General features: G+C 54.4%; 3 protein-coding genes across 6 annotated transcripts; 2 read left to right on the top strand and 1 right to left on the bottom strand.

The window, feature by feature from the left end:
• Window positions 1-3411: 3411 nt before the first annotated feature.
• On the bottom strand, window positions 3412-16578 carry CABP4 (calcium binding protein 4). 3 transcript variants are annotated; one of them, XM_053561487.1, is made up of 7 exons: window positions 16397-16578; window positions 15981-16120; window positions 6402-6432; window positions 6179-6322; window positions 4991-5100; window positions 4572-4719; window positions 3412-4460 (listed from the first exon to the last, which is right to left on the bottom strand). In XM_053561487.1, the coding sequence occupies exons 1-7, from the start codon at window positions 16440-16442 to the stop codon at window positions 4432-4434; spliced, it is 648 nt and encodes a 215-aa protein (XP_053417462.1). In that variant the 5' UTR covers window positions 16443-16578; the 3' UTR covers window positions 3412-4431. The 3 variants fall into 3 exon arrangements, with proteins under 3 accessions (XP_053417462.1, XP_053417463.1, XP_053417461.1); XM_053561488.1 differs by lacking the exon at window positions 15981-16120 and having other exon boundaries at window positions 6402-6949; window positions 16397-16529; XM_053561486.1 differs by lacking the exons at window positions 15981-16120; window positions 16397-16578 and adding an exon at window positions 6808-7197.
• Window positions 9614-15601, top strand: GPR152 (G protein-coupled receptor 152). Its single transcript, XM_053561477.1, has one exon. It carries the CDS (start codon window positions 9630-9632, stop codon window positions 11157-11159), a length of 1530 nt encoding a protein of 509 aa, XP_053417452.1. The 5' UTR covers window positions 9614-9629; the 3' UTR covers window positions 11160-15601.
• Window positions 16579-16646: 68 nt separating the features above from the next.
• On the top strand, window positions 16647-22439 carry CORO1B (coronin 1B). 2 transcript variants are annotated; one of them, XM_053561476.1, is made up of 11 exons: window positions 16647-16769; window positions 17495-17697; window positions 18064-18186; window positions 18290-18419; window positions 18622-18803; window positions 18890-19009; window positions 19554-19658; window positions 19729-19874; window positions 20212-20269; window positions 21590-21661; window positions 21978-22439. In XM_053561476.1, exons 2-11 carry the CDS (start codon window positions 17497-17499, stop codon window positions 22101-22103), a joined length of 1263 nt encoding a protein of 420 aa, XP_053417451.1. In that variant the 5' UTR covers window positions 16647-16769; window positions 17495-17496; the 3' UTR covers window positions 22104-22439. The 2 variants fall into 2 exon arrangements, with proteins under 2 accessions (XP_053417451.1, XP_053417449.1); XM_053561474.1 differs by having other exon boundaries at window positions 21590-21868.
• Window positions 22440-22808: the final 369 nt, after the last annotated feature.

Genomic DNA, 22808 nt, shown 5'->3' with positions numbered 1-22808 from the left:
TTTCCCATAAATCTGCATCAGGAATCAGCAAGGTATAGTCCAAAAAATGGTTGTTATATTTTGTAATGGTTGGGAAATGTGATTAATACAATTAATACAAAAAAATACAATTTCATGACATGAAATTATGTAAAAATAAAATTTCACTGTCAGTAAAACTGTTCTATTATTAATTAAATTTCCAATACAGCTACATTTGAATATATATTGACTTTAACACTACAATGGCAGGTTTGAGTGAACAGTTGCAACAGAGACCATGCAGCCCTCAAGGCCTAAATTATTTACCGTGTGACCCTCTACAGAAGAAAGTTGCTGACCCTTATTCTATGTAAACACTTTGACAGATCAATGTGAATATTGATGTTTAAAGTTTTTGTGTGACCAACGAACTTGATTTTTGCTGGTTCATTTACTTAATCTAGATTAGACTGACAGCAACACTTTTCAGGGTATAATGAAGATCTAAACTCTATATAATTTCTTTTTAGTTTAAAGACCTTAATAGGAGCATACAAATTAGGAACATTAGATTTTCTTAGTGAACTTTGACTCAATTTATCCTTAATGCTTTTGCCTCATGACCCGTTTTGGTCTGATATTCTTGTAGTGGCACTTTCTTTTACTAATTTTCTCCTAGTCTTTTCTCCAAGCCATCACTTCCAACCTTCCATTTATCATGATGTTTTGAGTATGTTTCCTCACATAATGGGGAAGAGCCTGACATCTGCCCTTCTCTATCTGCTCTGTGCCCTTATAGTAGAAGAACCCGGTTTTTAGCTGGGCATATGACTTCCCAAATGAAGATTGCATTTCCCAGCATCCTTTGCAGGTAGGTTTACCATTTGATAAGCTCTGACTAATAAGATATGGGTGGTGCATACTCTTTACCTGTCTCTCCTGCCACTGGGAAAATAAGCAAATGTGGGCACACTCAAAAGATGGCAGAACAGCCACCTAGAAGGAGTGTGGGCCCTTGATAATTGTGTACACCTGTATTCCATCTACAGCCTTTTCTTGTGAGAAAATAAATTTCTATCCAGATTAAAACATTGTTATTTTTGTCCTTTGTTACTTACAGGAACCCAATCTAATGTTGATACTTTCTTTTCTGACTTTTATTTTTTTTAATTATTTATTTTTTTTTTTGTAGAGACAGAGTCTCACTGTACCGCCCTCGGGTAGAGTGCCATGAGGTCACACGACTCACAACAACCTCTAACTCTTGGGCTTACGCGATTCTCTTGCCTCAGCCTCCCGAGTAGCTGGGACTACAGGCGCCTGCCACAACGCCCGGCTATTTTTTGGTTGCAGTTCAGCCGGGCTGGGTTTGAACCCACCACCCTCGGTATATGGGGCCAGCGCCTTACCGCCTTACCGCCCCAAATCAATTTTTTTTTTTTTTTTGTAGAGACAGAGTCTCACTTTATGGCCCTCGGTAGAGTGCCGTGGCCTCACACAGCTCACAGCAACCTCCAACTCCTGGGCTTAAGCGATTCTCTTGCCTCAGCCTCCCGAGCAGCTGGGACTACAGGCGCCCGCCACAAAGCCCGGCTATTTTTTGGTTGCAGTTTGGCCGGGGCCGGGTTTGAACCCACCACCCTCGGTATATGGGGCCGGCGCCTTACCAACTGAGCCACAGGCGCCGCCCCAAATCAATTTTTTTTAATTGAGACAGAGTTTCACTTTGTCACCCTCAGTAGAGTGCCGTAGCATCTTGGCTCAAACTCTTGGCTTAAGTGATTCCCTTGCCTCAGCCTCCCTAGTAGCTGGGATTACAGGCACCTGCCACAATGCCCGGATATTTTTTTTTGCTGTTGTTGTTTAGCAGGCCCAGGCCGGGTTGGAACCCACTAGCCCCAGAGCATGTTGGCCAGTGCCCTAACGACTGAGCCACGAGTGCTGAGCCACTCAACTCAATTTTTGTTTACAGTTAATGTTTCTTTAGATCTACCAACAGATTTACTGATTTCTTTCCTGACCACTGTGTAACACATACTCTACCTTAATTCTGGATTCACTTTCCTTCTTACTGAAACCATCCCTTTAATGATTCATTGAGGGAATATCAGTGGGAAACCCTTTCAGCCTTTGTTTATTAAAAAGAAAAGTTTATATTTTGGGCAGCACCTGTGGCTCAGTGAGTAGGGCGTCTGCCCCATATACGGAGGGTGGAGGGTTCGAACCCGGCCCAGGCCAAACTGCAACCAAAAAAAAAAAAAAAAAAGCCAGGCATTGTGGCAGGCACCTGTAATCCTACCTACTCAGGAGGCTGAGGCAAGAGAATCGCCTAAGCCCAAAAGCTGGAGGTTGCTGTGAGCTGTGACACCATAAGCACTCTACCGAGAGTAACACAATGAGACTCTGTCTCTAAAAAAAAAAAAAAAAAGTTTATATTTCACCTTCATCCTTGAATAATGATTGAGCTAAGTATGGGTTTCCTGGCTGACAATTATTTTTTTTCTGTATCTTAAACTATGTATTTATTGTTTTCTGCCATCTATTGTTGCCAATGAAAAGTATTTGTCAAGTAATCTGACTTTTCTTTCAAGATTTTCTTTTTTTTTTTGAGACAGTCTTATGTCACCCTCGGTAGAGTGCTGTGGCATCACAGCTCACAGCAACCTCAAACTCTTGGGCTTAAGCGATTCTCTTGCCTCAGCCTCCCGAGTAGCTGGGATGACAGGTGCCCGCCACAACGCCCGGCTATTTTTTGTTGCAGTTGTCATTGTTTAGCAGGCCTGGGCCAGGTTTGAACCCACCAACTTCCATGTATGTGGCTGGCACCGTAACCACTGCACCACAGACCCTGAGCCAACATTTTCTTTTCTTTTCTTTTTTCTTTCTTTTTTTTTTTTTCTTGGTATCCTACAGTTTTACTGGGATTTATCTAGTTTTTTTTATTTTATTTATCCTAGTCAGGCTTCAATTTGATCTTTCACTATGAGCACTTCTAGTCTCTGGAGGGCTTTATGGAAAATTTTCAACCGTCACTTCTTTGATTATGTATAGCGTCATGCCCACTCTCTGTATTTCCTCCTTCTGAGACTCAGTGACTTTTAACTACCCTTTAATATTTTCTGTCTTTTTGTCTCTCAGTGCTACATTGTAAGTGAATTTCTCAGATACAGCTTGCAGTTCATTAATCTTTTAGATTTGTGTTTGATCTGCTGTTTAACTTACCCATTTTTTTTTTTTTTTTTTGGCCGGGGCTGGGTTTGAACCCACCACCTCCGGCATATGGGGCCGGCGCCCTATTCTGTTGAGCCACAGAGTGCCACCCCCCCCCCATTTTTTTTTCATTCTAATGACTGCTTTTTATTTCTAGAAGTGATGTTGGGCTATTTTTAAAATCTTCCTGTTCTATTTTCATACTATGATGCTACTGCACATTGATCTCTCTTCCTTCTTTTATTGTTTTTTTTTTTTTTTGTGGTCTTTTAGGTTGTTCTATTATTTACACTGAAAATGCCAGTTCTCCTGTTTTGGCATCTGTCTAACTTCCCTCATGGTGGTTTGTTTCCTTATTTAACCATAATTTTTATCATGAGTTCATTTTGGGGAGAAATCAGGGTTTTTGTTTTTCTTTTTTTTGAAGTTCCATGTGTCCATGTGAGTTGAGAGAATGCCCCTTCTCAGCAGTTATTTGTTTTTCTGGGGGGGTGTTCAGTTTTTTTCAGTTTTTCACTCTGGAGATAGACCACACTCCTACTTGAAGTGCAGGTCAGGTTCTGCAGGGCAACTTGCATCTGCCTCCTTGCCACTCTGTCAGGCTAGTCGGTGGAGATACGTTTCAGTCCATGTTTCAAGAACAGGTAGCTCTGAGACCCTGCAATGTTTCCAGGAAGGCCATTTCTTGTTTTCCAGACTCTTTGGGTCTTCTATTACTCACTGGTGTCAGAGCCCAAGTGCCCAAGCCTATAACCAAGTGTGAAACCACGGCATCTGCTCCCCCCCACACCCTAGCTTGATTTCAGTCTTTGATCTTTGGGGTCATTCCTTTCTATCTTTCAAATTGGCTTTAAATAAAAATCATTTTATATATCTAAGTAGTGAGAGGGGTCTGGCCACCTTCTCAATACACCATATTACCAGGGATCCTCCCAACACTGCCCACCTTTGAAGCTGCCAGTACCAGGGAGCTCCCTACCTCCCAAGGGTCTGGAGAGATCCTAATCTTGCTCCCACTGGGGAACGGTGGGCAGCTGTGAGCAGCGTTCTCCTGCAGCTCAAGGAGGGGGAGGTGAGGATGAAGGCGGACGGGTGGCGTAACAAGCAGACTCTCAGGCCCTACATTGCCAGATGTTACCAGGTGTTAGAAGCCTGGGGGCAGCTGGGTCCCGTCCATCCTGTAACCTCTTGGGGAAGGATGTGCAGCCTCAGTCCTGGGGTGCAGGGCCCGAGGGGCAAGGGAGCTGCCCTCCTGCAACCTCAGTGAGTGGACAGCATCATCACAAACTCTGTAGGAGAGAAGGGTGTGCTGTGGGCAGATCCATGTGGGGGTCCCAGGAGATGTTAGACTCAGCCTGGACACTCGAGGGACAAGAGGGTTGTCTGGGAGGGAAACTCACCATCAAAGTCTACGGTGCCATCCCCATTGAGGTCCACCTCTCGGAGCATCTCATCCAGCTCAGGGCCCGCCAACGGCTCCCCCAGCAGAGCCGGTGCGGCCTGCCGCAGCTCTGCCACAGTGATTCGTCCGTCCCTGTCTCTGTCAAACTAGAATCCCAGCAGGGCTCAACCCCCCACCCCCACCCAAAGTGCCCCGGAACCTGCACCCAGCTCCACGCTTGCCACTGCCTGTGCCTAAATGCTCCCCTGCCTGCCATCTCTGCCCACCCAAACCTTCCTCATCCTCTACTGGCAAGACAGCATGCCTCCTGCTGCAGGAAGATGGGCCCCCAGCTGGGAGTGAGTTCCCCCATCTGGGAAGGCTCCCTGACCTGTCCCTTTAGCTGCCACCCACTGCCCCCTCGACCAGGCTGTGCACCTCTCGGAAGGCGATACGCAGCTCCCGCACTCCCAGCATGTGCGCTGTCTCCTCCCTCAGCTTCGGGCTTATCAGTTCCACAAACTCCTCGAAGTCCACACGGCCACCCACTGTGGACCAGGCAGAACATCAGAGTGGTGAGGACTGGGGCTCAAGAAAGGATGTCATAAGACCCAGGCATCCCCCACCCTCAGGCTTCACACCCAGGAGGGAACACCTGCATCCATGCTCACGGCTGAGGGGCCAGGGCTGCTTCTGCTCTTGGTGAAGAACTCAAGGGTGAGAGAAAGAGACCAAGCTTTGAAGCCAGAAGCCCTGGCTTCGGATCCTGGCTCAGCCCAGGGTATCAAGTGACTTGCTAACCCTTCCTTCCTAGACCCCAGATGAGGATGGTCGGACTGCTCTGTGGGGCACCATCGGAGTTAGAGTTCATGGCTATAAAGTACTGGAGCCAGGTAGGCGGCAATAAATGCCACCTCTGGGGGCGGTGCCTGTGGCTCAAAGGAGTAGGGCACCAGCCCCGTATGCCGGAGGTGGTGGGTTCAAACCCAGCCCTGGCCAAAAACTACGAAAAAATAAAAATAAATAAAATAAAAATAAATGCCAACTTTGAAGAACACCCAGGTTGTTAGTGCCTCAATGCCAAGGGGCCATCAGTGTACAAAACACTGGTGACTTCAAGGGAAAAGGAGAAGCAGGGTACCAGCTGCTCACCTCAGTGCAAGTCACGTCCCCATTTTTGGAAATTGTAAGGGAAAAATACTAATGTCCTAGAATTAGAGAGATATATTTTCCTGAGGACAAACCAGCTAGTGACAAGCTCACAGTGGCTGCCTGTCAGACAGTCACAAAGAGCACACCAGGGTGACCTCAATTCAGGCAGCTGCCACCAGGGCAGAGGGGGTGGGGCAGGGTCAGAGAGAAGAGTGGGAGAGCACCAGACAGCTAGTGCCTGCAGAGAGCACTTTGTCCCTGAGTCAGCGGTACCTGGGCCAGGGAGGAGGGAAGGGCCTGGTGGAAGGAGGCAGGAACTTGGACCTGGTATCCCTGCATCTGATGGGGCCAATGTGGTCCTGTCACCTCCCTCTCACTGCCACCATCACCACAGACAGATGCCCAGAAGCCACCTCCCACCACCGCCTCATTGTCCCCCTGAGCCATGAGACTCAGAGAAGACCCGTCACTGACTACGCATCTTGACGTGCTGTGAGACCTCCAGGAGCTCCATCTCGGTGGGCATGTAGCCCAGGGTCCGCATGCAGTCGCCCAGGTCCCGGTAACCAAGGTAGCCGTCACGGTCAGTGTCAAACTCCTCAAAGGCAGCCTGGAGTTCTACAGGGAAGGGAGGTCATGCCCAGGTGGCCAGACTCAAGGATACCTCCTGCCCCCACCAGCAGCAAGAGCCACTCACCATCTAGCTCCTCGGGGCCCAGCTCACGGTCCTGTAGGGGATAGTCCAGCATGTCTCCAGGGCCCCTGCCCATGCTGGCCTCATGCTGGCCTCAGCAGGGCCAGCCCGCCCAGGGCAGCCAAAGGGATCTGGACTCCCATAGCCCCAGGAGGAAAGAGCCCCTTTCATGCTCCAGGGCCTCAAGCTCCCGCAGAGCCCAGGGTGCCATCACCAGCTCTGCCCAGGCCAGCCTGAGATCACCACCCATCCTAACTGTGGCACCCCTGCTTCACAGCCCAGGCTGCCAAGTCTGGGGCAAAAGAGGTAGGTGGCCTGGTACTTAGGGGCAGGGTGGCCTGAGCCTGAGGGGTATGAGTCCCCACCCCACACCCCCAGGTGCCCTAGCCCTGCCCAGGCTCCACCTGACCTTCCCGAAGATTTGGTTGAGCAGGGGCCCATATGTCCTGTTAGCAGCATCGTGCTGGGGGTCAGGACGATGCCGGTGGGAATGGCGACGAGAGGCCGACCCAGGGACTTCAGCAGGAGCTCCTCCCTGCCCCTCTCCTGTCCTGGAGGGGTTCTTGTTGTCACCCTGGGCTTCAGAGCCATGAACAGGGGTCTGATCTTCAGAGCTGCCAGTGCCCTTCCGGGACCCTCGGAGCCCCCTCTCCCTCCTGCTCCTCCCCTTGGTTAAGAGGGGCCCCTCAGCACCACTTCCAGGAGCCACAGCCCCTGCAGGGGGCTTCTGGGGCCGAGCGGCTGGGTCTGGTCCGTGCTGCCCCCTTGCCTGATCTGTAGCCATGTGGGACCGTTGACGGGGCTCAGAGATGCCCTCACCCCGAGCACCCTCGGCTGTCGGGACCCACAAAGCTGCTTATGCACCTCCACAACTAGTGCTGATGGCCTGGGATCGGGCTCTGAGGGGGATTAGGGTAAGTGAGGCAGGCAGCCCAGGCCCTAATCCCAGCCCTCTGCCCTGGGTGGCCAGAGCAGAGCCAGCTGGGTCAAGAGAACTGTCCTCAGTTAGCAGCAAGGGACACCAGGATGCATTGGCTGCTAGGAACTTCAGACTGCAGCTCTGCCATGAACTGGCTGGGAGACCCATCAAGGTCACCCCTCTGAGGCTGTTCCCTTGTGTATAAAATGGGGTGACAACTGCTGAAGCATGGAGGACCAGCCAGCTGTGTGGCATGGGCAGGGGGGATCAGGGAGGGCATCTTTGGCAGAAGGAAGCATGTGAGCAAAGGTGGGGAGGTAGGAAGGTCAGAATGAGTCGCCTACTGGGGCCCCCTCAAGGGGTGACATCCTGGCTAGAGCATTGGGCACATAAAATCAAGGAAAAGAAGCCAGATCACAGAGGCCTCAAGTGCTGGACTGAGGGGCACAGGTGTGGGGATGTCAGAGTAGGTGACCCCTGGGGATCCTAGAGCCTGCCCCAGGCCAGAGGGGCCCAGTGTGAGGAGGGGGGTTGGCCACTGGCCCTGCCAAAGGATAGGGGGTGGCCTGGCTGATCATTTGGCTCTGCTGGGCTGGGGTTAGAGTTTCCCAGTGAGCAGCCCCATGAATGATTGATGTCCTCTCAGCTTGGGTTTCCTGCCCGCCCGCCTTAGTGCCGCCGGGCACCATGCAGCAGGCCCCCAGCAAGGGGCCATGGGGACAGCTGGCATGCCCTTCTCCTTCCAGCCATCAGCCTGCACCTTACAGGTAAGTTGGGCCTTGCTGGTGGGGCCTGAGGTGGGGGGTGCCCAGGGCTCTGACCCAATAGGAGCTGAGCTTGCAGACTGGGGTCAGCTTGAGAAAGAGCCCTGGGGGTGGGAAAGCCCAGGCTAAAGACCAAGTGTCTGGAACCAGCCGTGGGCCACAGGCAAGGTCCGGCCCTTCTGGGACATGTGGTCCTTCCTCCAGCTGCTCTGCAACCAGACCCTCCACCCTCAGAGGGAAGCTCCCTCCCCTCCACTACCTGGGGAAGTGGGCCTCTTGGGTTCCAGGTTGGGTGCCCCCCAGCCCGCCTCACCCCCATCACACTGCAGAGCCCCCATCCCCTTCTATATTTAGTAGCTCAAGGGGACAAATGGAGGCCACTTTCTGCCTGATTTACAGGAAGCATGTGGTGGGGGGCTCCTACTACTGGACTACAGGTTCACCCTCAGACTCTTACGGCCCATGGGAAACAGAGCCCTTCCCTCTTGGAATTTTAAACTTGAGCCACAGAATATGAGGCATGAAGCGCCTTGAGATGAACTATATTTCCTGGAACCTTATGGGAGTGTTCCCTCCCCCTTTAACCTGAGCACAGCTTCTCAGTTCCTGTAGGTATCCTGCTGTAACACTTTATTTAAAGACAAAGTTCAACAGCTTTAACGATTAAGTTTGAAAGTCTCTGGTTTCATCCACTTGGACACACTGGGATTCCACATGCAGAAAGAGTAAGTCTGGGATGGAGTCCTAGGTACTCTCCCCTTGTTACCTCTGACCTTGGGCAAGTCACTGATTCTGTTTTTGTTTTTTGAGACAGAGCCTCACTCTGTCACCCTGGGTAGAGTGCTGTGGCATCGTAGCTCACTACAATCTCAAACTCTTGGGCTCAAGTGATCCTTTTGCCTCAGCCTCCCAAGTTGTTGGGACTATAGGCACCCACCATGGTGCTCGGCTAGTTTTTCTATTTTTAGTAGAGATGAGGTCTCACTCTTGCTCGGGCAGGTCTAGAACTCCTGAGCTCAAGCAATCCACCCACCTTAGCCTCCAAGAGTGCTAGGATTACAGGCATGAGCCACCACTCCTGGCTTGATTTTCTGAACCTTTCTCTCCCTGTCTGTAAAATGGGTTGCATAAGGAGGACAGAGGGGCATCTATTTTTAAGCCCCTGCTATAGGGTAACTACCCAAAAGGTGATGGTGATGGCCCAGAGAAAGACAGTGACTTACCTGGAGGTACACTCCCTCACTCCCTCTCTCTCTCTTTCTTTTTTTTTAGAGACAGGGTCTTACTCTATCACCTGGGCTAGACTGCAGTGGCATCATCATAGCTCACTGCAACCTAAACTCCTGGGCTCAAGTGATCCTCCTGCCTCAGCCTCCCGAGTAGCTGAGGCTACAGGTGCACCACCATGCCCAGCTGATTTTTCGTAGAAATGGGGTCCTGCTGTGTTACCCAGGCTGGTCTCAACCTCTGTCTTATACTCAGTCATTTACACAATCACTGACTTCCCAGGCACCTATTACATGTCCAGCGGTATTTGGGAGACCCCAAATGGACACTGTTATGGAAGCCAATATGCGTGCTGCTGGTCAAAGGCCCCGCACGGAGCTTGATGACGAGGACTACTACCCCCAGGGTGGCTGGGACACAGTCTTCCTAGTGGCCCTGCTGTTCCTGGGGCTGCCAGCCAATGGGCTGATGGCGTGGCTGGCTGGCTCACAGGCCCGACATGGAGCTGGCACACGGTTGGCCCTGCTCCTGCTCAGTCTGGCCCTCTCCGATTTTTTGTTCCTGGCGGCAGCAGCCTTTCAGATCGTGGAGATCCAGCATGGAGGGCACTGGCCACTGGGGACAGCTGCCTGCCGCTTCTACTACTTCCTGTGGGGTGTGTCCTACTCCTCTGGCCTCTTCCTGCTGGCTGCCCTCAGCCTGGACCGTTGCTTGCTGGCACTGTGCCCACGTTGGTACCCTGGGCACCGCCCCACCCGCCTGCCCCTTTGGGTCTGTGGTGGGGTCTGGGTGCTGGCCACGCTCTTTAGCGTGCCCTGGCTGGTGTTCCCTGAGGCTACCATTTGGTGGTACGACCTGGTCATCTGCCTGGACTTCTGGGACAGCGAGGAGCTGCCACTGCGCATGCTTGAAATCCTGGGGGGATTCCTGCCTTTCCTGCTGCTCCTTGTCTGCCACGTGCTCACCCAGGCTGCGGGCTGCAGGACCTGTCGCCGCCACCAGCCTTGGCCTGCAGTTAGCCGGGGCTTTCCCCAAGTGGCCAAGACCATACTGTCTGCCTATGTGGTCCTGCGGCTGCCCTACCAGCTGGCACAGCTGCTCTACCTGGCCTTCCTGTGGGATATCTACCCTGGCTACCTGCTCTGGGAGGCCCTGGTCTACTCTGACTATTTGATCCTGCTCAACAGCTGCCTGAGCCCCTTCCTCTGCCTCACGGCTAGTGCTGATCTCCGGGCCCTGCTGCGCACCATCTTCTCCTCCTTTGCCGCGGCCCTCTGTGAGGAGCAGCCAGGCAGCTTCACGCCGGGTGAGCCACAGACCCAAGTGGACGCTGAGGGTCTGACTCTTCCAGGGCCAACAGCTGTGGCCCCACCTCTTCTGAGCCCCACGGCTCAGCCACTGTCAGAGCCTGCCCCTCAGCTGAACCCCACGGCCCAGCCACTGTCAGAGCCCATGGCCCCCCCTCAGCTGAACCCCACGGCCCAGCCACTGTCAGAGCCCATGGCCCCCCCTCAGTTGAACCCCACAGCTCAGCCACTGACAGAGCCCTTGGACCCCCCTCAGCTGAACCCTACAGCCCAGCCACTGTCAGAGCCCATGGCCCCCCCTCAGCTGAACCCTACAGCCCAGCCACTGTCAGAGCCTGTGGCCTCGCCTCAGTTAAACACTGAGGCCCAGACCCCTGGGCCCACTGCCAGCTCATCCCCCAGCCCCTGTGATGAAGCCTCCCCTGCCCCATCCTCTGATCCCACCCCAGGGGTCCCTGAGAACCAAGCCACACCATTTGCCCCTGAGGGGGAAAGCCCCAGCAGTGCCCCGCCAGAGGAGGCCCCCAGCACAGGTCCCACGTGAGGGTCCTGGAATCCCGGGCCACCAGGGCACTGGAAGAGCCAGGGTGAGACAGAAAATGGCCAGTCCGAAAGATGGGGCTGTTGAGAATGTCACCCTCGAAAACAACACAGAGTCCCTCTGGCCTGGAAGGGAAGAGTGGGGTGAAAACCCAAAGCCTCAGACTGTCTGTGGGGAGCATCCCCTGCCCCGTCTCACCAAGCTCTTCCACAGGCACCACCAACACAGTTTCACAGCAGTCCCCCAAGCCACAGCTAATGGCACCCTCCAGCATCTCCAGACCCTGACACACTCCCCTGTGCCTCCCTCCCGTTGGAGGAAGATCACGGGAGGTACTTTCCCTGGGCTTGGTCTGACCGCCCTTTGACCCTTCCCTCCCTTCCTCCTCCCTGTCCTGTCCTCCAGCCTGGACATAGGATGCCTAACACAATAGCTCCTGCAGACAAAAGAGGCTTCTGCAGCCAACATCCCCAAGCAGGAGCCTGTGGTCCGAGTGGCCCACAGGCTAGCCTGGCATGGCCAAGCCCTCTTCACCAGTTTCCTGCCCCAACAGTCAATGAGGCTGGGTCAGGACCAGTCTCAGCAAGGCAGCAGGTGAAAAGGCAAGAGCTGTCTGGCCTGGATTCAAATCCAGCTCTGCCATGTCCAACCTAAGTGACTCTGGACAAGCTACATCACCTTTTGAGCTCCTGTGTCATCTGCTGTTGTGAGGATTAAACGAGAAAGTGTGTAAGAGCCAACAAGAGCCTGGCACACAGTAGGGGATCAGTGAACAGATATACAGATGCTCTTTTCCTTAACTGGCATACAGGGATGGGTGGGGGAGGTAGATGGGAGGGCCACGACCTGGCCTCCCATCCATGACCAGTCTGCACCATGGACACCCAGGTGGCCTTAGAGAGCAAGGGGCTGCCTCTATACCTTGGGAGGGGAGCTTCCAAGGGCTTCAAAGTCTGCCTCCATTTAAGGATTCAACTAGCATTCCGTGCTCCTCAGTCCCCGCACAGGGCTGCACAGGGATAGAGTACCCTCTTCCCCACTAGGGCAGGCCAGCTTCCTCCATCTGAGCCTGAGGACACTGGTGAGAGTCTGTTCAAGCACAGAGAGCTCTGGTTTCCAAAAGAGCAAAGGCTCCTGGAGGTCACACAGCATCTTAGGGCAGAAGCAGCTCTTCCCTCTCAAGCTGCAGACACTGCGGAAAAATCTAGGAAGTGTCAAAGGTCTGTCTTTCCATCTCCACCTCACTTCCCTTTTCATGCCTGGCACCCAAACCACCCAGCTTTCTCCCAAGCCCCGGGGTTCTGAAGTTGTGCCCCCTTCCCTTCTTCACCCTTCTGTTTCTATTGCTCAGCACTGTGGCCTTTAGCAACTGAGAGGTGCCCTACCAGCAGGAGCAAGTGACATAATGTTTTAGGTGCTGCCCTTCCCAGGGGTGCTTGCATTTCAAAAAGGGAGCAGGCTGAGCAGGCCTCCTAGAGCGGTGCAGTTACATCTGGATTCTGGTGCCTAGCTCATGCTCAGCCTCAGTTTTCTCCTCTGTAAAATGGGGTGATAATGGTCCCCTGGGGGTTGGCAGTTATGACCCCAGGATGGGAAGTATATACTGGGTGGTACAGTGATGATGCTAGAAACATCATCGAAGTATTTCTGAGTAATGGAATTGTGGGCACAGCAGCAGGTGAGAGAGCAGTTTCTGGACAGCTGGAAACTAGTTGAACTTATTTATTTATTTTTTTTTTTTGGAGACAGAGTCTCACTTTATTGCCCTTGGTGGAGTGCCATGGCATAACAGCTCACAGCAACCCCCAACTCCTAAGCTTAGGCGATTCTCTTGCCTCAGCCTCCTGAGTAGCTGAGACTACAGGTGCCCGCCACAACGCCTGCTATTTTTTTGTTGTTGCAGTTTGGCCGGGGCCAGGTTTGAACCCACCACCCTCAGTATATGGGGCCAGTGCCCTACCCACTGAGCCACAGGCACTACCCCAAACCAGCTGAATTTATTCACCCAACAAATATTTATTGAGCACTTGCTAGGGTTCTGGCCTGCCTCCCACTAGGGAGACACATGGGTAGGGTTAAGAGCATGCACTCTGGGGTCCCTCTGGCGTTGTTCAAATCCTAGCTCCACAATCATACACAACTGCCAACAAAGTTCTTGGTCTCTTTGAGACTTGGTTTCCCCATCTGTAAAATGAGAATCATACTAATGGAGACCCTAGGAGTATCGGTTCTCATGAAGTGCCTGGATCTTTACCTAGCACAGAGAAAGTGTTCAGTAACTGTTACCATTAATTTGATTGCACCAGCAGACACTCCAGGCCAATACTGAGCCACAGCTCCGAGTCCACGTGGCAGGTCACCTGCCCACCAGGTATCATCTCCCCCTCCACACTGCCCCCTTACTCACAAGATCAGCTTTAACCCTCCCTATCCTGTCCAAGTGCACACTATGAGCACAGGGCCTGAACTTCTGTGCCCCTGTCCCTTTTTCTGGGTGGAGCTCCCAAAGCATTTCCATCACATCAAACAGATCAGGGAATAAAACCTCAGGACCAGACACCTGCCTTCAGTACTGGTCCACACTCTAGTGAAATAGTCCCACTTCTAAGGGAAATTCCACCCATAAGGGGTAATTTCTATCCAGGAAAATGGGCTATACCTGAAGGGTTTTGCAGGATACAGAGAAGTTCTGATGGCCCACAGGGTTTTGTGTTAGAGAAAATGGGCACAAAAGAGGGCTCACCTGGCTGGGCGCGGTGGCTCATGCCTGTAATTCTAGCACTCTGGGAGGCTGAAGTGGGTGGATTGCTTGAGCTCATAAGTTGGAGCCCAGCCTGAGCAAGAGTGAAACCCCCCCTCCCCCATCTCTACTAAATATCAAAACTGAGGCAAGAGGATCTCTTGAGCCCAAGAGTTTGAGATTGCTGTGAGCTATGACACTGCAACATTCTACCAAGGACGACAAAGTGAGATTCTGTCTCCAAAAAATAAAAAAAGAGGCTCGGTGCCCATAGCTCAGTAGCTAGTGTGCTGGCCACATATACCGGGGCTGACAGGTTCAAACCCTGCCCAGGCCTGCTAAACAACAATGACAACTACAACCAAAAAATAGCCGGGCGTTGTGGCAGGCACCTGTAGTCCCAGCTACTTGGGAGGCTGAGGCAAGAGGATCGCTTAAGCCCAAGAGTTTGAGGTTGCTGTCAGCTGTGACACCACGTCACTCTACCAAGGGCGACATAGTGAGACTCTGTCTCAGAAAAAAAAAACCAAGGCTCACCCCCAAGACATCCCCCAGCCCCTCACACATCCCAGGGGGCAGGGCTCCTGTTATCCTTTGGGAGAGTCCCTTCCTCTTTAGGTGTCAGACACCTCTCCCTCTGCTTCATAGGGACCAGCATTGAGTGTAAGAGGTGTTTTTGTTATTGTTGTTGTTCTGCAGTTTTGGCTGGGTCAAGTTTGAACCTGCCACCTCCGGTATATGGGGCCGGCACCCTACTGCCTGAGCCACAGGCGCCACCCGACTGTAAGAGTTAAGACTGTGAGCATCTTTTAATCCTGCACTTAGGGCTGCTATTCATGCATTCACTGAACATACATTACTTGATCCCATCCCGTGTGCTGGGTCTTGTTCTAGGTGCCGGGAATACAGTGGGAAGCAAGACGAAGTCCTGCCCTCAATTTGCCAACATCCTAGTGAGCCAGGGCAGATGCCAGTGTGCAAATCGATACATAATGTGACATCAGGTGGGGGTTAAAAACAATACAGTGGGAGTAAGAGACAGAGAGAGTGGGGTGAAGGCTCAAGGAGGAGGTGACTCTTCAGTAGAGACCTGGAGGAAGTCAGCGATGGAAGCTTTCTAAGATTTGGAGGAGCTTCTGAATGGAGGGAACAAGATGTGCCCAGGCCCTGGGCTGGGAATGAAGGCGGAGAAGGGTGTCAGTGTCACTGGGCCACATGCAGGGACAGAACAGGGGTAGATGATACAGGGGTGGGGGGCAGGGGTCAGACAGGCATGGGTGAGGGGTGGAGGGATGCAGGGGCAGTGGATTTTATTTCAGCTCCGTCCATGAGGAGTTGGAGGGAGGGTTGAGAGTCAGAGATTGATATCATCTGGCTTGGGCTTTAGACAGACCATCTGTCTGCAGCCTGGGGTCAATGGAGAGTGAGGCTCTGGTGCTGTAGTCCTATGTCCACTTCCTCACACTCCTGCCTGGGGCTGGGCCCATCCTGCCAGTCCTTGGATTTGTAGAGCAATGGGAAAAGCAAGGTCTTTGGAGCCAAACAGATGGTGATTGAATCTGGCTGGGAGACCTCAAGCAGGAACCTCCCCTCTCTGAGCCTGTGCTTCAAATGCCAGTGGTAAAAGAAATGAGATGGAGGCGGCACCTGTGGCTCAGTCGGTGAGGCGCAGGCCCCATATACCGAGGGTGGCCGAACTGCAACAACAAAAAAAAATAGCCGGGTTTTGTGGCGGGCGCCTGTGGTCCCAGCTACTAGGGAGGCTGAGGCAGGAGAATCGCTTAAGCCCAGGAATTGGAGGTTACTGTGAGCTGTGTGAGGCCATAGCACTCTACCGAGGGCCATAAAGTGAGACTCTGTCTCTACAAAAAAAAAAGAAAGAAAGAAATGAGATGGGATGCAAGCCCAAGCCACCTTGGGACACAGTGGGGGCTTCCTGCCACCAGAGACAAGGTTCTTTTCACTTTTCTCCCTCTCCACTCTTTCCCTCCCCTTCTTTCTGGGAAAGGGACCCTGCCATTACCCCTTAGTCAGCCAAGGCAGTAGGCAGGGCTCAAGGGAGGAATGAGGGAGGTAGCCAGTACTCCAGAGTCACTGGTCTGAGAGGAACAGACTGCCCCAGGTTGTGGCCGTATGGGGTGCATTGGGGGGAGGGCGGTCTGGGCTCTGTCAGAGGAGCTGGCTGGAGGAAGGCAGAGTTTATGGACTGACCATCTCCAGGCCTCTGCGGGAAAGGGTAGAAGAAAAGAAGTAACATTAGGGTAACGGGATCCATGGATGGTAGCCCGGTTTTGACTGTTACTAAGAAGGCCTGGCAGGACCCACGGGTGTTTTTCTGGGAGCATGGGACGGCTGGGCCTTCCACTCGCTGATTAAAACACTGCTGTTTTATTTACATTGTTAATCAAGAGCAGGAACTTTTATAACTTAAAAAAGGAGGGGTGTGAATGTATCAACTGCCGGTGTAGGCGCTACATTTGGTGGGGGGGGTAAAGGGTACCTTGAAAGTGCAAGTTCAGGTCGGAGTCGGGAGGGCGGGGCTTCATCTCATCCTGGCGACTCCTGCGGACGCCGCAATGAAGAGCAGGACGTGGAAGGGGTCGGGGATGGGGGACAGGCAGCACAAGTACCTGCCACCTGGCCACCTCTGCCCCCACCCCAGGGCAGGTGGAGGATGCAGAAGGCGGCTCCCCTGGCCCCGCCCAGGCCCCAGGCGCCACTCAGCCTCCCGCCCCGCCCCTCCGCGCGTGACCCGGCCCCGCCCCGCCCCCCACTCCCAGCTACTCTGTCACTTCCTGATTCCCGCTTCCTGCTTCCCAGAGGCCGGGATCCGGAGCCACCCGAGGCCTGTGCTGCAGCCCCCGGCGCCCACGGTGAGCGCAGTGGGGCTGGGGGGGCGGGGCAGGAGGGGATGAGGCGGGTTACGGGTCCGAGGAGCCCCTCCCCTCTACTGCGCCCCAACTCCCCTTGGCCGCCGCCTCTCCTCTCCTGGGCCCCTGGAAGTTGGTCTCCTGGTTCACTATGGATCTCACTCCGAGGCAGCGCTGGGATGCTCTGAGGCTCCCAGCTGCGTTCCATCCCCTGCTCGGTCCTGTCAACCCCCCTGCGCCAGACTGGGACTCTCTGCAGCTCCCTGCAGTTTTCCTGGGATTTAGAACTGGGTCCCACAATGGGGAACCCTTTCCTGCCTTCTCTCTTCTTCCTCCCAGTTACCTAGTCTCCAAATCCCTGCGCAGGGAAGAGGCTGCTTCCAGCTGGCTGGCATCTACCAAAAACTAAACTTTCTGCAGCTTCTGCACCTCCCACCTCCTGCCCCCCACACACATACCAGAGCCAGGGTGGCGTCTTGGTTGAGCCCTGTAAAGCCCATTGGGACTCAGCAGGGTCCAGGGCTCAGTGCATTCACCTCTGCAGGTCACCACCTCGGGGAGGCAGCAGGGCTCTTCACCTGTGACCTTACTCTGGGGAAACTGAAACCCAGGCAGGTTACAAATGCCCAGGTTCCTAGTTGCATCCTCCTCACTTCCCTTCATGCAGCCTTGGAAAGACTGGGGTTGTCGGGATGGGCTGAGCTGATCCAGGCCTCTCTGTCCTGCAGACATGTCCTTCCGCAAAGTGGTGCGGCAGAGCAAATTCCGGCATGTGTTTGGGCAGCCGGTCAAGAATGACCAGTGCTATGAAGACATTCGAGTGTCCCGTGTTACCTGGGACAGCACCTTCTGTGCAGTAAACCCCAAGTTCCTGGCAGTGATTGTGGAGGCCAGTGGCGGGGGTGCCTTCCTGGTGCTCCCCTTAAGCAAGGTGGGCCCTGTTAGGTCTGGGAAAGGGACTGGAGACACCTTGGCCACACCTGCTGTACCTGTCTGCACACTTGACATCCCTTATCTTGCCCCTGCTGGATAATGACACTGCTGGGCAGGTGTTATAATCCAGATTTACTGCCCAAGAGGTGTTAGCACAAAGGGTGAAAGTGGTTTATTGCCATGAAGTCAGAGTTAAAGGCAAGAAACATTTCTTGCTCACCTGGTGGTTGGAGCACAGTCACATCTCGGCCATCTGTGAGCTGAGCCAAGGGCACCATTCTCACTCTACAGAAGGGAGACTAAGGCTCTGGGAGGGAAGGAGGAGAGGTCTTGGGTCCCACCTGATTGCCCCTCATGCCCTTAGACGGGCCGCATTGACAAGGCCTACCCAACGGTGTGTGGGCACACAGGACCCGTGCTGGACATCGACTGGTGTCCTCACAACGATGAAGTCATCGCCAGTGGCTCAGAGGACTGCTCAGTCATGGTGAGGCACAGGACTGGTTGGGCCAGGGTCATGGGTATGGTTCAAGGTTGCAGGCAGCAGGGGCAACATTGGACTCAGCCCACTGGCCCTGTCCCTACCACAGGTGTGGCAGATCCCTGAGAATGGGCTGACCTCCCCACTGACTGAGCCAGTGGTGGTGCTGGAGGGACACACCAAGCGAGTGGGCATTATCACCTGGCACCCAACAGCCCGCAATGTGCTGCTGAGTGCAGGTCTGTACCATTCCTGCCCCACCCCCATCTCTGAAATGTCCCAGCAGCCTCTCCCAGGCCCATCTAACAAATGGGGAAGCTGAGGCCCTTAGAGGTCGAGAGACCCAGGCTGGTCCCAGGAGTTGGGCAAAGTGGGCCTGGTGAGCCCAGTGGCCCCCTAACACCTACCCAGGCCTGAGCTGACAGCCCCCCACCCCGCCAGGCTGTGACAACATGGTGCTCATCTGGAACGTGGGCACAGCAGAGGAGCTGTACCGCCTGGACACCCTGCACCCAGACCTCATCTACAACATCAGCTGGAACCGCAATGGCAGCCTCTTCTGCTCCGCATGCAAGGACAAGAGCGTGCGCATCATCGACCCCCGTCGGGGCACCCTGGTGGCAGTACGTGGCTATGGAGGACAAGGATGGCTGTAGATAGTTGCAGAGGCTTGATTGGGGCATTGCACTAACTGGCCTGTCCCCTACAGGAGCGAGAGAAGGCTCATGAGGGGGCCCGGCCTATGAGGGCCATCTTCCTGGCAGATGGCAAGGTGTTCACCACAGGCTTCAGCCGCATGAGTGAGAGGCAGCTGGCGCTCTGGGACCCAGTGAGTGGCTGCGGCCCAGCCTGAGGGTCAATCTTGAGACTTGGGCCCTACCTAGGCCAGGCGGGCAGGGGTCACCCTGGGGAGGCCTGCAGTTCCCAGGTTCTCTGCCTGGCCCTTGAGCCTCTCCTGTCCTGCCTCCTGCTCCCTGCCCTCCTCCCACATCCCTGTTGCCTCCAGCTGCCTCCGCATCTCTGCCAACTGCAAGGCACTTCCCCACTTTACTTGCCTGGACCACTGGCTGCCCATCGAGGCCCATGGAGGGCTCCCTCCTCCAAACTCCCAGCCCTTCCTTTCCCAGCACACTCTTTCCCAGTTCCCCTACACACTGACCTCCAGGGCCCCTTTGAGGCAAGGACTGGTGCTACCTGGCAGCCTGCTAGAGAATTTCTCAGCCTGGAGGTGGGGAAGGGGAACCCTGGAGTGGAAAGGAGCCAGGAGGGCCTGGTGGGGGACATTGTGTGGCACGTGACGACTTTGAGCCTGTTCTGGTAGTTTGGGATGGGTGAGGAGGTTCTGCTCGGCCTGACTGCCCCTAATGTACTAGGGAAACCTTGAGGAGCCCATGGCCCTGCAGGAGCTGGACTCGAGCAACGGGGCCCTGCTGCCCTTCTACGACCCTGACACCAGTGTGGTCTACGTCTGCGGCAAGGTGGGGCTGGGCAGGGCCGAGGGGGACGGGGGAGAGCAACAGCTGAACGCTGAGCCCCCTCCCCACACAGGGCGACTCCAGCATCCGGTACTTTGAGGTCACAGATGAGCCCCCCTACATCCACTTCCTGAACACATTCACCAGCAAGGAGCCCCAGAGGGGCATGGGCAGCATGCCCAAGAGGGGCTTGGAGGTCAGCAAGTGCGAGATCGCCCGGTAAGAGGGCCACTGAGGCAGCTCAGGGCTCACCTCAGGGATCTGGCATGAGACTGGTTCAACCTGAGGGACAGGCCAGAGGCACCCAGATGAAAGGTCAGATCACAGGAGACTGCTTAGGAACAGAATGTGCCACAGAGTCAGGGGTCAGCCTGTAGGAAGGAGCCATTTTGGCTGTGGGCAGGACAGGCCATGGGAGGGAGTCCCCCAAGCAGTCCTGGGAAGGGTGTCAGGGGAGGGCCTGAGGTAGGAAGCAGAAATGGAAGGTGTGGGGAGCCTGGAGAGCTGATGGGGCGTGGGGGGGTCTCACCCACGGCTCCTTGCCCTCGCTTTCCAGGTTCTACAAACTACATGAGCGCAAGTGTGAGCCCATCGTCATGACTGTGCCAAGAAAGGTGAGGCCACTCAGTTCTCCTACCTGGTTCCTTCTCTAGCAGGCAGACCACACAAAGGTGACAGGAGTGAGGACAGTGAAAGGGACCGTGCTAGGCAGGTGGCAAGCAGGATGAGACAGGTTGAGCCAAGGCCTCACCTTGCAGGAGCCACAGGAGACAGCTACCCACAGTTAACTGGGGCCAAGTAAAGGGCGCAGCAGTGGGAATAGAGAGCAGAACAGGAGGGAGTCTGGCTGCAGGAAGAGTCCCACAAGGAGGGGACAGGCCATATGTGGCTTAGCTTCAGATGCTCAGCTAACAGCCATGGCCACACTTCCACTCTTCTCCAGTCGCATCTGCTGGGTGCTGTACTCAGAGTGCCGGGCATGTCTCAGGGAGCTAAGACCAAGACGGACAGTGCCTGACCCAGGAGCTCCCATCCACGGTGTACAGACTTAACCCCCAGAATCCCACAAAACCACACAGCCAGTCCCTGCAGCTTACAGGGGAAGGTGACAGGGAGCCCTGCTCAGGAAGGTTGGGGCAGGCTTCAGAGGGAGCTGTCCAGAAAGGAAGTTAAAGGACAAATTTGAGCTTTAGGAAGGTAACTCAGGGCTGGGCATGGTGGCTCACTCCTGTAATCCTAGTACTCTGGGAGGCCAAGGCTCAATTGCTTGAGCGCAGGAATTTGAGACCAGCCTGAGCAAGAATAAGACCTTGTCTGTAGGCATAGTGGCTTACGCCTGTAATCCCAGCACTTGGGAGGCCGAGGAGGGTGAATTGCCTAAGCTCTCAGGTTTGAGACCAGCCTGAGCAAGAGCGAGACCTTGTCTCTAAAAATAGCTGGGCATTGTGGTGGACATCTATAGTCCCAGCTACTTGGGAGGCTGAGGCAAGAGAATTGCTTAAGCCCAAGAGTTTGAGGTTGCTGTGAGCCATGATGCCACAGCACCCTACCGAGGGTGACAAAGTGAAACTCTATCTCAAAAAAACCAGAAAAATTAGCCAAGCATTGTGGTGAGTGCCTGTAGTCCCACCTACTTGGGAGGCAGAGGCAGGAGAGGCAGGAGGATCACTTGAGCCCAAGAGTTTGAGGTTGCTGTGAGCTGTGTTGATGCCACAGCACTCTACCAGGGGCAACAGTGTGAGACTCTTGTCTCAAAAAAAAAGCAGAAGAAGAAAGAAAAAGGTCACTCCCAGAGTCAGGGAATGGGAGGATGGCTTGACAAAGTACAAGCTTGAACTCCAGGATAGTGATGAGCACATGGCCACCTAGGGTTCAGATGAAAGGCCCTGATGGGGACCCCCCAGCTGCTTTTGACCTTCCCTGCCCCTTGCCAGTCGGACCTCTTCCAGGACGATCTTTATCCTGACACAGCTGGGCCTGAGGCAGCCTTGGAGGCAGAGGAATGGGTGAGTGGGCAGGACGCTGAGCCCATCCTCATCTCTCTTCGGGAGGCATATGTGCCCAGCAAGCAGCGGGACCTGAAGGTCAGCAGGCGCAATGTGTTATCTGACAGCCGGCCCACTGGGGCCCCAGGCTCCACCCGCCTGGGGGCCCCCACCATCCCTGCTACCATTGCTGACACCGCCCCCAGCAGCAGTCTTGCCGGAGCCGGGGTATGTGCCCCCAGCCAGGGGGACCCCATGTGTCATCCCAGTGCAGTATGTGCCTGAACCACTCGCTAGCCCTCTCTGCCTGCCCCTGACCTCTCCCCCATCCTTGCAGGAGGCTGGGAAGCTAGAGGAGGTGGTACAGGAGCTGCAGACGCTGAGGGCACTGGTCAAGGTGCAGGGGGAGCGCATCAGCCGCCTGGAGTTGCAGCTCGGCCGCCTGGAGAATGGGGACGCATAGGCCACCGCCTGTGAACACAACCTCCACCTCCCCTCCTCCCTCTCACTCAGCTTCTGCAGTGGGTCTTATTGGGCAGGCTGCTGAGTCTTCTGAGGCAGCTCTGGGGCCCAGTCACACTCAACTTCCTTGGGACCAGGCTAGAGCCATGCCTGGCTCACATCTCACTGGGAGGGTTTTTGTACCAAGGCGAGCTTTCTTGCCCTCTGAGGGACTGGACCATCCCCCAACTCCCACCTGCCTTACATTCCCTCCCCAGAGGAGGGGGGGTGGAATGGGCATTGTGTTTTCTTTCCCAATAAAATTCTCTTTATAAAAGCCAGGGTTGGCCTACTGCTGCAAAGGGGGAACTGAGGAAGCAAGTCTGGATACCTGGGGACAGGTGAAGGTGAAGGACTTGGGGTTGAGAAAGGTCTAGGGGAGGCTGGGCACCGTGGCTCACGCCTGTAATCCCAGCACTTGGGAGGCCGAGACAGGTGGACTGCCTGAACTTACAGGTTTGAGACCAGCCTAAGCAAGAGCAAGACCCATCTCTCAAAAAAAAAAAGAAAAACAGCCGGGCATTGTGGCAGGTGCCTGTAGTCCCAGTTACTTGGGAGGCTGAGGCAAGAGAATTACTGAAGCCCAAGAATTTGCCACTCTGCTGAGGGTGACAAAATGAGACTCTGTCTCAAAAAGAAAACAAATGGCGGCACCTGTGGCTCAAAG

This window comes from Nycticebus coucang, chromosome 14, assembly GCF_027406575.1.
Source record: "Nycticebus coucang isolate mNycCou1 chromosome 14, mNycCou1.pri, whole genome shotgun sequence".
Classification (NCBI taxonomy): domain Eukaryota; kingdom Metazoa; phylum Chordata; class Mammalia; order Primates; family Lorisidae; genus Nycticebus; species Nycticebus coucang.
The sequence above is the reverse complement of the archived record's forward strand: the minus strand, read 5'-3'. Positions and strand labels throughout refer to the sequence as shown.